Source organism: Salvelinus alpinus, chromosome 9, assembly GCF_045679555.1.
Source record: "Salvelinus alpinus chromosome 9, SLU_Salpinus.1, whole genome shotgun sequence".
Taxonomy (NCBI): Eukaryota; Metazoa; Chordata; class Actinopteri; order Salmoniformes; family Salmonidae; genus Salvelinus; species Salvelinus alpinus.
This window is the reverse complement of record NC_092094.1, coordinates 52,114,188-52,131,594: the sequence shown is the minus strand read 5'-3', so window position 1 is coordinate 52,131,594 and position 17,407 is coordinate 52,114,188. Positions and strand designations below refer to the sequence as shown.

Below are 17,407 nucleotides of genomic sequence, written 5' to 3'. Positions count from 1 at the left end.
CAATATTGGCACACTACACTTGTGATAGACCAAGCCGAACAAAAGTGAACCTTCAATTTGGAGGTTTCAAATGTCCCTCAAGGGCCAAGTTGACCTATTTTATGAAGTGCCATTGGTTGGTGGATTTAAAGTCTAAGATCTTTGATAGGCCGATGCAGAATTTGTTAGCGGAAATAATCTCTGCCAGCTGGTCTTGTTAGCACAGTGTGCCAGGTTATCTCATGGGAACAGCTAACATGTAGCGTTGTATCACGTGCAACTTCGTCAACGATGATGTAGATTTTGAGACGGTTTAACTTGTTTTAATGTTTCCAAGTATGAACCCAATATGTTTGCATTCATTCTGTCTATATCTTATATATTTTATATCCCAATATTTATCACATTTTGCCCCTAGTTTTCAACGGACACAAAGCCTCTGACCACAGTTCCACTAAATGAGATACCCTAGTCTAGACAGCAGACACAGCATGGAGGCCTCGGTCTCTGTTAGTTCCTGTAGCGCAGTGAAGCGACCTGTCACACGCCTGCTATGTGTGTAGACCCACCTGGTTTGACAGGAAATCGGACTCCTTCACAACACCACCGCTACCTGGGCCTCATCAATCTCTGTCTGATACACACTGCCTCGCTCTCTCTCACACAGTCTCTTTCACTATCAATCTTGTCTGTCTTTGTCTCCGTCCGTCCGCCCGTGTGTGTCTGTCCGTTCGTGTCTGTCTGTGTTTGTCCGTATGTGTCTGTCTGTCCGTGTCTGTCCGTCTGTCTGGGCAGACAGACGCGGGTGGAAAACTAGGGGCAAAATGTGATAAATATTGGGATATAAAATATATAAGATATACACAGAATTAATGCAAACATATTGGGTTCATACTTGGAAACATTAAAACAAGTTTAAAGTTAAACAGTCTCAAAATCGGCATCATCGTTGACGAAGTTACACGTGATACAACGCTACATGTTAGCTGTTCCCATGAGATAACCTGGCACACTGTGCTAACAAGACCAGCTGGCAGAGATTATTTCCGCTAACAAATTCTGCATCGGCCTATCAAAGATCTTAGACTTTAAATCCACCAACCAATGGCACTTCATAAAATAGGTCAACTTGGCCCTTGAGAGATATTTGAAACCTCTAAATTGAAGGTTTACTTTTGTTTGGTTTGGTCTGTCACAAGTGTAGTGTGCCAATATTGCATGACACATTCTTTACTAGGCTACTAACGCTAAAAATACACGTTTTCAGTATATATGCAAAAGTATGTGGACACCCCTTCAAATTAGTGGATTCGGCTATTTCAGCCACACCCGCTGCTGACAGATATATAAAATCGAGTACACAGCCCTGTAATCTCCATAGACAAACTTTGGCAGTAGAATGGCCTTACTGAAGAGCTCAGTGACTTTCAATGTGTCACTGTCATAGGATGCCACCTTTCCAAAAAGTCAGTTAGTCAAATTTCTGCCCTGCTAGAGCTGCCCCAGTCAACTGTAAGTGGTGTTATTGTGAAGTGGAAACGTCTAGGAGCATCAGCGGAGAAGTGGTAGGAGACACAAGCTCACAGAATGGAACCGCCGAGTGCTGAAGCGCATAAAAATCATCTGTCCTCAGTTGCAACACTCACTACCGAGTTCCAAATTGCGTCTGGAAGCAACGTCAGCACAATAACTGTTTGTCGGGAGCGTCATAAATTGGGTTTCCGTGGTCGAGCAGCCGCATTCAAGCCTAAGATTACCATGCGCAATGCCAAGCGTTGGCTGGAGTAAAGCTTGCCACCATTGGACTCTGGAGCAGTGGAAACGCGTTCTCTGGAGTGATAAATCACACTTCACCATCTGGCAGTCTGATGGACAAATCTGGGTTTGGCGGATGCCGGGAGTCGGCTACCTGCCCGAATGCATAGTGCCAACTGTAAAGTTTGGTGGAGGAGGAATAATGGTCTGGGGCTGTTTTTCATGGTTTGGGCTGGGCCCCTTAGTTCCAGTGAAGGGAAATCTTAATGCTACAGCATACAATGACATTCTAGACAATTCTGTGCTTCTAACTTTGTGGCAACAGTTTGGGGAAGGCCCTTTCCTGATTTAGCATAGGTAAAGAAGGTCTATACAATGTTTAAGTTTATCGTACAGTGTGGATTATTATTATTTTTTTAAGAGCCTTCTGTTCTTTTCATATAGCTGTCATGTTCCTCCATTATCATCACTGTCAGGTGGGGTATACGGGTAAGGCAGTTGACAGAATCTTCGGGGTACAGTAACCGTGGGTTTGAGGCCCCCTCGCGTCAAGCGTTTATGTTAAGGAGAAAAAAAAGTTCACTGCTGGTCCTCGATGCTCGACTTTATATAATGCATATGTGACGAAGTGGATGATTATTCTAATGCATATAAAACGTTTAGCCTACAAACAAATGAAGTGTTTGTTACTGCCATTTGAATGCACAATGTTAATCATTGTGCATTCAAATAACAGTAACATTATGCTACTATATTCGGTATGTGAGGCCTACGTAGAATACTAAATAATCATTAATCGATCTTGTGAGACGTTGATTCAGCTTTGATCTAAACTTCACTAAACAAGCACCGTTCTGAGAGGTGGCGGAGCATCGCTCTGGGAACATTACAACCCTGTAGCCTTTGTGTTGGTCAGCAAGAGACACTCCATGAAGCTCCTCATTAAATAGATTTCTCATCTTCATTTACAATGGTTTTGATTTCCCTTCGAAACAGACTATCGCAGCAAATGCAATTCAACATTTCAAAGGTGAAAAACGATCCGTCCTGGGATTCGAACTTTGCCGCAAAACGCCCCAAAATGACCAGGAGCCATACTCACTGACACTGTGAGCTGTTCGTCCAGATAAAATCTAGTGCGTGTTTCAGTAGCTTAGAATAGCAGACCGTGCCGTTTTCACTTCTGTTAAGGACGCTTTCATGACGAAGTGTTCAGTCACATCCAACTACATCAACATTTGGAATTGGCAGATGCAAGAGTTTGTCCCAGGAAATAATCATGTCCAGCTGGTCTTGTTGTCATAAGGCTATAAGTGCGCCAGGTTTTCGGGATGGGAAAAACTAACATGTAGCCTACTATCACGCAGGACTATGTCAACGATTTTAATGTTCAGAAGTATGGACCCATCAGATTGAGCCACGCCGCTAAATGATCCCACTGTGTGCTGCATACTGTACGTTTATCACCCTGTGTGTGTGGGATGTGTGTTATAGCCAATCAATTCACTGTGGCTCTTATGACTAAACGGTCCTGGAACGCTGTATTTGATGAATGAGAAGCTCATATCATCGGAGGGAAGTGATTGTGTCCATCGTCGCGAATTTGACTGCTCATTCCCGCCAGTCCATTAGACAGTACCCCTGAGCTATTTTTAGCACAAGTGGCTGTCAGTTTAACTAGCCTGAGAGACCCAGGAGGCTAGGCTACGCTAATTGCTAACGCTTAGTAGCCCAGTTCTCTTCATTTAGATGGAATTAGCCTGATTTTCCCTGTAGCTGAGGCTATGTTCCTATATCCTATTTTGATGGGCCTTTCATTCATGTTAGGCTATGCTAATGTTAACACTTCACTTGGTTGTGATTGGCGATTATGAAGGGATGAAATAATGATTCTCTAGTAAATTACAAAAAGTAATTTCTAACATTAACTCCTGTTAGAGATTAGAGGTATGAAAAATGAGGAAACAAAATAAGTGGGAAAGTTACTGTAATTTTGCTACCCTAGTTACTGTCCTGATACAATGGCAATGTCAATAATTCTGTTGTTCCTATGTGTTGAGATAGAGAGCCAAAACATCTTACCGTTCTGTTCCTTTCCTAGGCCGTCGGAAACATCGGAGAAATCGGAAATGCCCAACACGTCAGAACGCAAGGGGGTCCCCCAAACCAACCACGTCAACAACTACACAAAGACCTCACGCGAACCCCGAGCCGACCTCCATCTCCATAGCGATGGAGTGGTCCTCGAACCTGCCGATATCCGAGAAACCGAGGAGCGCCGTAGCTTCCGGAACGACACACTCAATCCCATCACTTCCAAGATTCCTTCCCTCGGCGGCGGAAGCGTGGAAATTGAAATGGACGCCGTCCCTCCTAGCAGTCTCCCTCCCCTTCCCTCCCTACCTCCAGACTCCGCCTCCGCACCCACATCCGCGCCCCCCTCCAGGGCGCCATCACGTGCCCCGTCGCGCGGCGCCTTCACCCTGCCCCCCGGGGCCTGTCTGAGGAACGGAACACCCACTCCAGAACCCAACGGGATGGGGACGGGGACGTACCAGAGGGCCACGCTGGCCCCACAGGTGGTTGACACTCAAAGGAAGGTGCAGAGGAGGAGCGCCCTGGAGCAGGTGGAGCACTGGGTCAAGGTGCAGAAGGCCGAGCACAAAGGGTAAAGGTCATGGTTCACAGGTCACACCGCCACTCGTCTAGGTGTTTATCACTGTGCATTCAAATGGCATATAATTACAAACACATAGACACTCATATCTTGAGTTCAAACACATTGGCCTACTCTTATAAGCATTTCGTTAGACAATGAGTACCATACGTATCCCGTACATACTCTATTACTAATACAACTTTAAACTTATACACGTGCACAGCATGAGTATTCACACTCGCATATGTTTATTGTGGTGCATATTCAAACACATACTTTACCACACACACACACACACACACACACACACACACACACACACACACACACACACACACACACATTCTACTAGGTAAGCGGTTTCAGTGTTTAGGTATGGTTGATATACTGCAAGTACATCATGGGGCTCATAGCCAATATCTCCCTCTAGTGGGGTTCTTGGAATAATTTACGCATAGCGTCACTCAAAGCCTTATAAGGCTTACGTTCAGCACAGTACTCCGACCCTGCTAAGCCAGTCAAATGTATATCAGCAACACAATGATACAAAGTTCACAGCCTTGCTTTTGTCTGACCTCCGGCCTCTTCCCTGTTCTCTTTCCCATAGCCCCCCCTCGAGAGGGGGCACCCTCCCCCGTCACAGCCCCCCGACTCAGCCCAAGTTCATCGGCCTGGAGGCCTACCAGACGCTGCCAAAGACCCCTCGCCGCAGCCCCCCCACCGCCGCGCGCCAAGGGGAGTACAAATACGCACAGGACCGCCTCAGCCACTTCCGACTCGGACCCTCAGACCCCCAGGGTACCTGCGCCAGGGACGGGGGTGGCATCGGTGGGCCTGGCACCGTGTGGCAGCTCTACGAGTGGCAGCAGCGCCACCAGTTCCGCCACGGCAGTCCCACCGCCCCCCTCTACACACCTGCCCCGGACTACCCCTTCGGGCCCAGGCCCCCCTCCACGGTGCCCCCCTCGGCCCAGCGACCCAGTTCTGAGGTTCCCCGCTGTGTGTCGGTGCCCCCAGACCCCTCCGACATCCTCCCACCGGGCCCCCAGAGCTCCAGGGCCCTGTCCCCCCCACGGAGGCCCCACACACCCGTTAATCGGGTGGTGGTAATGCCCCGGGGGGAGAGAGATGCACTGGACGTGCCGGTGGCTGGGTCCCCCCGAAGAGCCAAGTCTCAACTACTCAAGGTAAGACGAAGGGGAAGGAAACTTGAATGTGTCATAGCAGGTTTATGTTAATTTTTCTGAAAGTATTTTGTGGAGGTAATAATGGCAGATTAAGACTGTTAACTGTAGTGTGTGTGTGGGTTGTGTTGGCCAGGCTGCCACCATCGAGAGACGGTCCATGCCTCCCTCCAACTACATCACACACACGGTCAGCGCTCCCAGCCTTCACGGGAAAACGGTATGGAGTCACACACCCAGTCACAACCCAAGCATGTTGTTTTAGATTACGACATGAAGTCAAAGATCCAGTGTTTCTTGAATAACATGGACACTTTGCAATTAGCTTAATTTACAGTACTTTACAAGGATGGGATGTGAATCAGCAACATTTCAGGTTTCCGATATACACTGAACAAAAACACAACATGTAACAATTTCAACGATTTTACTGAGTTACAGTTCATATAAGGAAATCAGTCAATTTGAAATGAATTCATTAGGCACTAATCTATGGATTTCACATGACTGGGAATACAGATACAGTGCATTTGGAAAGTATTGAGACCCCTTGACTTTCTCCACATTTTGTTACGTTACAGCCTTATTCTAAAATGTATTAAATTGTTTTTTTCGCTCATCATTCTACAAACCATACCCCATAATAACTAAGAAATTTCTGTATTAAAAATAAAAAAATAAAAAAACTGGCTGGGCCACTCAAGGAGATTCAGAGACTTGTCCCAAAGTCACTGCTGCATTGTCTTGGCTGTGTGCTTAGGGTTGTTGTTCTGTTGGAAAGTGAACCTTTTCCCCAATCTGAGGTCCTGAGCGCTCTGGAGCACGTTTTCATCAAGGATCTCTCTGTACCTTGCTCTGCTCATCTTTTCCTCGTGCTGCAGTGCTGCAGAGATGGTTGTCCTTCTGGAAGGTTCTCCTGTCTCCACAGAATAACTCTGCTGCTCTTTTTTTTCTTGTTCACCTCCCTGACTAAGGCCCTTCTCCCTCGATTGCTCAGTTTGGCTGGGTGGCCAGCTCTAGGAAGAGTCTTGGTGGTTCCAAACTTCTTCCATTTAAGAATGATGGAGGCCACTGTGTTCTTGGGGACCTTCAATGCTGCATACATTTTTTGGTGCCCTTCCCCAGATCTGTGCCTCGACACAATCCTGTCTCTAAGCTCTACGGACAATTCCTTCGACCTCATGTCTTAGTTTTTGCTCTGACATGCACTGTCAACTGTGGGACCTTATCTAGACAGGTGTGTGTCTTTCCAAATCATGTCCAATCAATTGAATTTACCACAGGTGGATTCCAATCAAGTTGTAGAAACATCTCAAGGATGATCGATGGAAGCAGGATGCACCTGAGCTGAATTTCGAGTCTCATAGCAAAGGATCTGAATACTTATGTAAATAAGGTATTTATGTTTAGAAATGTTTTATAAAATAGTAAACATTTCTAAAAACCTGTTTTCGCTTTGTCATTATGGGGTGTTGTGTGTAGATTGTGAGGAAAACCATTAATTTAATATATTTTAGAATAAGGCTGTAACGTAACAAAATTTGTTTAAAGTCAATACCTTAAAAATAGATAGGGGCGTGGATCAGAAATCCAGTCAGTATCTGGTGTGTCCGCCATTTGCCTCATGTTGCACGACACATCTCCTTCACATAGAGTTGATCAGGCTGATTGTGGCCTGTGGAATATTGTCCCACTCCTTTTCAATGGCTGTACGAAGTTACTGGATATTGTTGGGGACTGGAACATGCTGTTGTACACTTTGATCCAGAGCATCCCAAACATGCTCAATGGGTGACATGTCTGGTGAGGATGCAGGCCATGGAAGAACTGGGACATTTTCAGCTTCCAGGAATTGTGTACAAATCCTTGCAACATGGGGTCGTGCATGATCATGCTGAAACATGAGGTGATGGCGACGGATAAAAGGCACGACAATGGGCCTCCAGAATCTCGTCACAGTATCTGTGCATTTAAATTGCCATCTATAAAATGCAATTGTGTTCGTTGTCTATAGCTTATGCCTGCCCATACCATAACGCCTACACGACGCCATCTGCCCAGTACAGTTAAAACCGGGATCCATCCGTGAATCCAGCGTGCCAGTGGCCATCGAAGGTGAGCATTTGCCATCTGAAGTCGGTGAGGATGCCGAACTGCAATCAGGTCAAGACCCTGGTGAGGACGACGAGCACGCAGATGAGCTTCCCTGAGACAGTTTCTGACAGTTTGTGCAGAAATTCTTTGGTTGTGCAAACCCATAGTTTCATCAGCTGCCCGGGTCGCTGGTCTCAAACGATCCCGCAGGTAAAGAAGCCAGATGTGGAGTTCCTGGGCTGGCGTGGTTACACATGGTCTACGGTTGTGAGGACGTAATGCCACATTTTCTAAAACTATGTTGGAGGCGGCTTATGCTAGAGTAATTCACAATAAAATTTTCTGGCAAACGTTCTGGTGGACATTCCGGCAGTCAGCATGCCAATTGCACGCTCCCTTAAAACCTTAGACATCTGTGGCATTGTGTTGTGTGACAAAACTGCATATTTTAGTAGCCTTTTTATTGTCCCCAGCACAAGGTGCACCTGCACCTGTGTAATGAGCATGCTGTTGAATCAGCTTCTTGATATGCCACACCTGTCAGGTGGATGGATTATCTTGGCAAAGGAGAAATGCTCACCAACAGGGATGTAAACAAATTTTTGCACAACATTTGAGAGAGTTAAGCTTTTTTGTGCGTATGGAACATATCTGGGATCTTTTATTTCAGCTCTTGAAATATGGAACCAACACTTTACATGTTGCGTACATGTTTTTGTTCAGTGTAGATACAGATATTTGAATGGCTGCCGTGTTGGTATCAAAAGTTCCACAAAAAAACACTTGGAAAGAGGATTGCGTCCTAATCTGTAAAATGTAAACACAACTGGAAACGCACGTTTTTTTTGTCATGTTATTGACACAAGTGTTACTTTAGCCACCACTCCTGCACCCTTTTACTAGCTAACTAGCTCTAAATAACTTCAGCTAGTTAAATAATTAAATAACCTGGCTAACTGTGGGGTGAAACATTTTAGCTAGTTAGCTACTGTACAGCTTTCTTTGCTAGCAAGCGTAACACTGCCTCCAAAACTGGTGTCTCCACTACTATTTACAGTTAGACTTTTGTGATGTCTCCACTTTCCCTAGCGTTCCAGTAAGATTGCATTGTTTGAATGTAAATGGCATTGAACGTTTGGTGCTAACATGACCGACCAGTTCTACCTAACTATATAGATTCTATACAGCTCTGAGTATCTTTGCTAACCGTTGAGCACTCTGTCTGTGTCGGGGTGTTGAGTTAATTCCCCCATTCCCTCCCTCTGTCCCCCGAGGGACTCACTACTGTTACACAAGCAGCCTGAGGAGCTCACCCTCCTGCTCATTCAGCTCCGAAGGCATCAGGCAAAGATGGCCGCCGCGCGCCACCACACGCTAACCCAGCTGCAGCACTTCAACTACACCCCTTCTGGCCCCCACTTCCTCACCACCAAAAACAACCCTCTCTTCTCCTCCGGCCCTTCTTATCTGGGGCCCTTCCTAGGCCCCTCAGGCCCCATGGGCCACGGCAGCAGCAGCCAGGTGGGGGCCCCCAGTACGCCTGGTCTTCTTTACCCCACCAATGTGAGCTCAACCTGGGCATGGCTGTTTGTGAGCGTTGGCCTGTGCTGGCTGGCCGCCATAGTCCATTTCTATGCTTTTTGATTTGTTTCATTATTATAGTGTCTTGCATCTTCAAGATGCCCTGCCCAAGTGAGCTTATAAAACACACTATCCACAGTAGCAAAGAAATGAATCATATACGCACGCAGAAATTATACTCATTCATATACGGTGCCTTGCAAAAGTATTCAGACCCTTTGGATTTCTTCACATTTTGTTGTGTTACAAAATGGGATTAAAATTGAAATGTCATTTTTTTTGTCAACAATCTATATAAAATAATCTCTAATGTCACAGTGCAAGAAAAAGTATTTTAAATATTAATAGAAATGAAATAACTAAAATATAGTATTTGCATAAGTATACAGCTCCCTGAGTCAACACATGTTAGAAACACATTTGGCGTCGGTTACAGATGTGATTCTTTTTGGGTAAATCTATAAGAGCTTTGCACACCTGGATTGTGTAATATTTGCCCATTTATTCTTTAAAAAATTCTACAAGCTCTGTCAAGATGTTTGGGATCATGGCTAGACAACCATTTTCAAGTCTTGACATAGATTTTCAAGCAGATTTAAGTCAAAACTGTAATTTGGCTACTCAGGGAAATCTACTGTCTTCTTGGTAAGCAACTCCAGTGTAGATTTGGCCTTGTGTTGTAGGTTGTAAAGAAGACTAAAGCAGGTTTTCCTCTAGGATTTTGCCTGTGCCTAGCTCCATTCTGTTTCTTTTTATCCTGGGAAAAACTCCCCAGTATTTGCTGATGTCAAGCACACCTACCAACATATTGATGTAGCCACCACTATGCTTGAAAATAAGGAGATAGTTACTCCGATGTGTTGGATTTGCCCCAAACATAAGGCTCTGCATTTAGGCCAAAAGGTGTATTCCTTTGCTGTGTTTCTTTGCTGTATTACTTTAGTGCCTTTGCATACAAGATGCATGTTTTTGGTATTTTCATTCTGTATATTTCTGTTCTTCTTTTCACGCTGTCACTTAGGTAATTATTGTGGAATCACTTCAATGTTGTTGATCCATCCTCAAGTGTTTTACCATCACAGACATTGAACTGTGTAGCTTGTTTTAAAATCACCGTTGTCCTGATGGTAACATCCCTGAGCAGTTTCATTCCTGTCCTGCAGCTCAGTTCAGAAGGACGACCGTGGCTTTGATGTGTCTGGGTGGTTTAATATACAGTATAATCCACAGCATAATTAATAACTTAATGTCTGATTTGTTATTGTTACCCATCTACCAATCAGTGCCCTTCTTTATGAGGCTTTCGAAAAGCTCCCTGGTCTTTGTAGTTGAATCTACGCTTGAAATTCAAAACTTGACTGAGGAATCTTACAGATGTTGTCTGTATGGGGGACAGAGGAGGACTTAGTTATTCAAAAATCATGTCCACTGCTATTAGTCTATCTAACTTATGTGATTTGTTCAGCCAAATTTGACTCCTGATCTAATTTAGGCTGAATACTTATGCAACGACTATATTTTAGTTATTTTTTTCCTGAATGTATTTATCTAAAAGAAGATGTAATATTTCTTCCACTTTGACATTCATGTATTTTGTGTAGATTGTTGGTAAAAATTGACAATTAAATCCATTTTAATCCCACTTTGTAATGGAATAAAATGTGAAGAAATCCAAGGGGTCTGAATACTTTTGCAAGTCACTGCACATGTATACATTCAAACGAAAAAGAAAAAGAAACTAAAAACTAAACAGAAACCTGCTATTTCAATGATGTAGCTTATCTTGACGTACAGTATCTTCCATGCTTTGAAAACAAAATTTGCAACCAGGAACACTTATTTTCTAAATAACCATTTCAGTTTCTCTTCGTCTCTAAACCCAGAATAGTTCTGGTTTCAGTTGTTGCATTTTATCAAACAAGACTTTAAGGCCGTAGCAGCCTGTAGTGGGGGTTTTTGCACTTCAAGTTAGGCTGTGTAGCGCCGGATTGTGTGTTAGCATGTCGTGTTGTGCTATAGCTTCAGTGCAGTCATCCCAGACTAAGACTGTCTGGTTGGCTTTAGATACAGTTCCATTTTTTTTTTTTTATCTGCCTGGACTTTGATGTCTCTCGCTCATTTTCAGTGTTTTTTTATAAAGTTTGTTTGGCTGAGATGTTGCTAGTTTGCTTCAAAGTGGAGCCGTTTTTGGGCTTGTGATCTTGGAGCGGCTGCTTGTAGTGTGCTTCCATTTTGTATGTGCACGTCTTGCATCTCTGGTGGTATAACATTGAGAAGCTCATAATAAATTAAATGTGCCAATGCAAACATTTTCTCTCTCTCTCTCTCTCTGTGTGTGTGTGTGCATGCGTGTTTTGGATGACAACATTAACGTTTTGCCCGTTTTGATATTTTACTCATCTTATAACAAGCCTAACAGATGGCAATCATCCAAAAGCATATTCTTGACAATAGGCTTACAATCATCTCACCCTTAATTCCTAATCCATTATGGATCATTATAAATGATTATAGTAGAACGGACAAGTAATTATTATTACACATCATGGTAGATTTGACGTTAATGAGTAGCGCTATATAATCATATGTATTATCAGTGACTCATTCGGCAACTAATATCCACTATACAGTTAGATCTATAATATGGAAGCGTATACCTGTCAAAATCCTGTACGCTGCCATACTGTAATGCCGTAAAGCTTTGATTGACTATTCTTTATCTCTCCACTCCACCCCGAAGGTTGACGATACGTACATGCAACTGAAGAAAGACCTGGAGTATCTAGACTTGAAGGTGGGAACGCTCTCTCTCTCTCTCCTCCTGTTTCCCTTTTGTTATCTCCTCATCCCTCTCTCTCCTGTGTTTCCCCCTCTCGTGTAGGCCTACTCAAATAGAGTAGGGTGAAGTTGCCCCTAGGCACTGATCTTGGATCCGTTTTTACATTTTCCCCTACAAATGGTTAAGGTTAGGATTGGTGGAGGGGAAGCTGATCATGGATTTGTACCTAGGGGAAACTTCACCCTGGAGCTAGGCCTAAAGCCTGGCCAAAGCTCTCTAACATTAACACACTCACCTTACTACTCGCTGGATGACCAACACACCCTGCATCTCAGGGTGGAGCTGAGAATGACACGGCATAAATGGGGATGAACAAAACGTCAAACTTGGTAAAAGAACAAGCGCACAGGATGTTTTAAAGAAATGTATGCGTGAATAACTAGCTTACTAATATTTACAAATGTTGGAGTACTGAGGAATAAATGGTGAGCAAATGGTTTGTAAATGCCTAATAAACTGTTTATTATGGACCCTTAAAGTGTTATCCTAGGAGGTAGCTGGTCCCAGCACAGGCAGCGTGGTCCCCTGGTCTTCTGGTCCCAGTGATGCTTAGCAGGGAGGGGGGGAGAGACACACACACTGATACATGTACTGCCAGTTTATTGATATGTTGGCTCTATATAATACACTGTGTGTACAAAACATTAGGAACACCTTCCTATTATTGAGTTGCACCCCCTTTTGCCCTCAGAACAGCCTCAATTTGTTGGGGCATGGACTCTACAAGGTGTCGAAAGCGTTCCACAGAGATGCTGGCCCATTTTGACGACAATGCTTTCCACAGTTGTATCAAGTTGGCTGGATGTCCTTTGGGTGGTGGACCATTCTTGACACAGCGTTGCAGTTCTTTACACAAGCCTGGCACCGAATGCCATACCCCGTTTAAAGGCACTTAAATATTACCAAATCACCCTTTGAATGGCACACATACACAATCCCATGTCTCAATTGTGTCAAGGCTTTGAAATCCTTATTTAACCTGTCTCCTCCGCTTCATCTGATTTGAAGTGGATTTATCAAATGACATCAATAATGGATCATCTCTTTCACCTGGTCAGTCTATGCCATGGAAAGAGCAGGTGTTCTTAATGTTTTGTATACTCAGTGTATGCTGGTTACCAAGAAAACATTGAATTTCCTGAGTGGCCTAGTTACAGTTTTGGTTTAAATCGCTGTCTAGCATTGATCAACAACCAACTTGACAGAGCTTGAGGAATTTTATTGTAAAATTCAGGTGTGCGAAGCTGTTAGAGACTTACTCAGAAAGCTGTAATCACTGCCAAAGGTGATTCGCTGCCAAAGGTGATTCGCTGCCAAAGGTGATTCGCTGCCAAAGGTGATTCGCTGCCAAAGGTGATTCGCTGCCAAAGGTGATTCGCTGCCAAAGGTGATTCGCTGCCAAAGGTGATTCGCTGCCAAAGGTGGTTCGCTGCCAAAGGTGATTCTAATGTGTTGACTCAGGGGTGTGAATAATTATGTAAATATGAGATTTCTGGGGGGAAAATCTAATAAATGTACTACAATTTAAAAGTTTTCACTTTGTCATTATGGGGTATTGTGTGTAGATGGTTAAAAAAGATACATTTCAGGCTGTAACAACAAAATGGGGAATGAAGGCACTGTACATACAGTGCATTCGGAAAGTATTCAGACCCTTTCCCTTTTTCCACATTTTGTTACGTTACAGCCTTATTCTAAAATGTATTAAATCATTTCCCCCTCATCAATCTACACACAATACCACATAATGACAACGCGAAAACAGGTTTAAATTTGAGAAAATTTATAAAATATAAAAATCAGAAGTACCTTATTTACATAAGTATTCAGACCCTTTGCTATGAGACTCGAAATTGAGCTCAGGTGCATCCTGTTTCCATTGATCATCCTTGAGATGGTTCTACAACTTGATTGGAGTCCACCTGTGGTAAATTCAATTGATTGGACATGATTTGGAAAGACACACACCTGTCTATATAAGGTCCCACAGTTGACAGTGCATGTGAGAGCAAAAACCAAGCCATGAGGTCGAAGGAATTGTCCGTAGAGCTTAGAGACAGGATTGTGTCGTCACAGATCTGTGGAAGGGTACCAAAACATTTCTGCAGCATTAAAGATCCCCAAGAACACAGTGGCCTTCATCATTCTTAAATGGAAGAAGTTTAGAACCACCAAGACGATTCCTAGAGCTGGCCGCCTGGCCAAACTGAGCAATCGGGTGAGAAGATCCTTGGTCAAGGAGGTGGCTAAGAACCCGATGGTAACTTTGACAGAGCTTCAGTGTTTCTCTGTGGAGATGGGAGACGTTCCAGAAGGACAACCATCTCTGCAGCATTCCACCAATCAGGCCTTTGTGTTAGAGTAGCCAGACGGAAGCCAGTCCTCAGTAACAGGCACATGACAGCCCGCTTGGAGTTTGCCAAAAGGCACCTAAAAACTGACCATGAGAAACAAGATTCTCTGGTCTGATGAAACCAAGATTGAACTCAGATCTTTGATCTGAATGCCACGCGTCACGTCTGAAGGAACCCTGGCACCATCCCTACAGTGAAGCATGGTGCTGGCAGCATCATGCTGTGGCAATCTTTTTCAGCGGCAGGGACTGGGAGACTGGTCAGGATCGATTGAAAGATGAATGGAGCAAAGTACAGCGAGATCCTTGATGAAAACCTGCTCCAGAGTGCTCAGGACCTCAGACTGGGGGCAAAGGTTCACCTTCCAACAGGACAACAACCCTAAGTACACAGCCAAGACTATGCAGGAGTGGCTAGAGATCCTGGTTCGAGTCCAGGCTCTGTCGCAGCCGGCCGTGACCAGGAAACCAATGGGGCGGAGCACAATTGGCCCAGCGCGTCCGGGTTAGGGGAGGGTTTGATCGGCAGGGATGTCCTTGTCCCATCGCGCTCTAGCGACTCCTGTGGCGGGCCGGGCGCATGCACGCTGACACGGTCGCCAGGTGCATGGTGCTTCCTCCGACACATTGGTGTGGCTGGCTTCCGGGTTAAGCCGGCATTGTGTCAAGAAGCAGTGCGGCTTGGTTGGGTCGTGTTTCGGAGGACGCACGGCACTCGACCTTCGCCTCTCCCGAGTCCGTACGGGAGTTGCAGCGATGAGACAAGACTGTAACTACCAATCGGAAACCACGAAATCGGTGAGAAAAAGGGGTAATAAAAATAAATGACATAACAGTTGGTATACAAACGAGTATATTCAAATGAATGGTCAAATTGCTAACTTGCTCATAGCGAACGGCAGCCATTTTGTAACAGTGGCTCTCCATCTCCTATTTGACACAGATCAAAAGTTTAGAGCCGTTCATCCTCACGGCTCACAGTGTGCTACTGCACTGCACCGCCGGGCCTCTCGGGCCACTATGGAACGTAAGAACTGTGGACACACTGTATGTGTGTGTGCGCATGAGCGTGTATGTATACATGTTTACGAGGGAGACCATCCCATCGCTTAAAAACACTGTTTCTGTGTCCATGGCTGTGTGTGGGCACTGGCTTGGCATTGACCCCTCTGTAACCCCTGACTCTCGGCTCCTTTGTGATGTGATTGGTGGTCCTGGCCTGGGATGGCTCTGCAGTGCGTGTGCTGTGGTGGCTGTGGTTGGTTCGGGGGTTGAAAAGCTAGCTGGTTGCACCATCCTCCTGTTGATCTATCAAACATATATCCTTGATATATCCCCAGTACAACACAGCATGTTTACCCTAAACCCAGTTGGTTCAGAATATACTCTAGGAATTCCAAACAATATATATTTCTACAAATCTATGTATTTCCAACACTGGGAGTATTGTAAGGAGTAGCCTAGCAGTGTCTCATTCCATTTTTAAAATTGGTTTGTTGTCCATCTTTTTGTGATACAGGGACATGAAAATCTATGGAGATAAAATAAATGTAACCAATGGGCATTGTCTTGAGTGGCGTTCATGCAAAGAGCTTCTTTGTCTCTGTGTCATATAGGCTGCATTTGTCAATGGCTATTTTCTTACTTTCTCTAAGTCATCATGGTTGGTTCACGGTTGGTTTCCTCATTGTGCTTTCAGTGTAACTTTTTAGTATCATCAACAGCCAATATCCCTACCAGAACAGGGGCCAGTTTATTAGGTACACCCTAACCATCTATTACCGGGTCGGACCCACTTTGCTTCCAGAACAGCTAGAATTATTCGAGGCAGGGAAACGTTGGTCAATTGGTATCAAGGGACCTAACGTGTGCCAGGCAAACATTCCCTACACCACCGCCACCAGCCTGTACCGTTGACACCAGGCCATGCTGCTTAGCCAAATCCTGACTCTACCATCCGCATGACGCAACAGGAACCCGGGATTCGTCGTACCAGGCAATGTTTTCCCACTCCTCAATTGTCCAGTGTTGGTGATTGCGTGCCCCCTGGAACCGCTTCTTCTTGTTTTTAGCTGATCGGAGTGGAGCCTGGTGTGGTCTTCTGCTGCAATAGCCCATCCATGGCGAGGACCGACGAGTTGTTCGTTCCGTGACGCCGTTCTGCACACCACTGTTGTACTGCGCTGTTATTTACCTGTTTGTGGTCCACCTGTTAGCTTGCACGATTCTTGCCATTCTCCTTCGACCTCTTTCATCAACGAGCTGTTTTCACCCCCAGGACGGCCGCTGACTGGATGTTTTTTGTTTGTCGCACCATTCTCGGTAAACCCTAGACACTGTCGTTCGTAAAAAGCCCAGTAGGCCGTCTGTTTCTGAGATACTGGAACCGGTGCGCCTGGCAACGACGATCACACCACGCTCAAAGTCGCTTAGGTAACTCGATTTGCCCATTCTCACATTCAATCAAACAGAACCGGTATGCCTGTCTGATTGCATTATATAGCAAGCCACGGCCACGTGACTCACCGTCTGTAGGAGCGAACCATTTTGGTGAACGAGGTGGTGTACCTAATAAACTGGCCACTGAGTGTACACAGAGAAACACTATTTGAACATGTATTTCTTTTCTGGTCCCAAGGTGGTTGGAAGTCAGACGTTGAAAGAAGCAACGAGACCTGTCAGAGTAGCCGAGAGTGACGTGGATGTGAGTATGAGCGAGAATCACAGCGGAGCAGTTTTCCGCATTGCTCACACATGCACCCCCACAAATGCGCACACACACACTCACTCACTCACACACACACTCGCTCTTTCTCTCTCCCACCCCACAACCCTCAACAACATTTTCACTCCATCTCCTGTTCCAAAGGACATTTTGAGTTTTAGCTTCAAACTTTTCTGGAAGGGTAGGTACAGAGATGAGACTGATACACTGACTACCATAGACCCTTAAAACTTCTTAT

The 17,407-nt window shown here is 44.9% G+C and overlaps 1 protein-coding gene across 20 annotated transcripts in view; it reads left to right on the top strand.

Moving 5' to 3' along the window:
• LOC139584006 (pleckstrin homology domain-containing family A member 7-like) overlaps nt 1-17,407 on the top strand; it is a 163,739-nt gene that overhangs the window by 131,353 nt on the left and 14,979 nt on the right. For 11 of the 20 annotated variants that reach the window (XM_071415527.1, XM_071415526.1, XM_071415525.1 and 8 more), the window contains 7 exons: nt 3,836-4,402; nt 5,001-5,580; nt 5,714-5,797; nt 8,971-9,234; nt 11,993-12,046; nt 15,388-15,471; nt 17,083-17,148. In XM_071415527.1, the coding sequence (XP_071271628.1) occupies nt 3,836-4,402; nt 5,001-5,580; nt 5,714-5,797; nt 8,971-9,234; nt 11,993-12,046; nt 15,388-15,471; nt 17,083-17,148 (1,699 nt within the window). The remainder of the gene's footprint in view (nt 1-3,835; nt 4,403-5,000; nt 5,581-5,713; nt 5,798-8,970; nt 9,235-11,992; nt 12,047-15,387; nt 15,472-17,082; nt 17,149-17,407) is intronic. The other 9 variants (XM_071415545.1, XM_071415542.1, XM_071415541.1 and 6 more) reach the window with 6 other exon arrangements.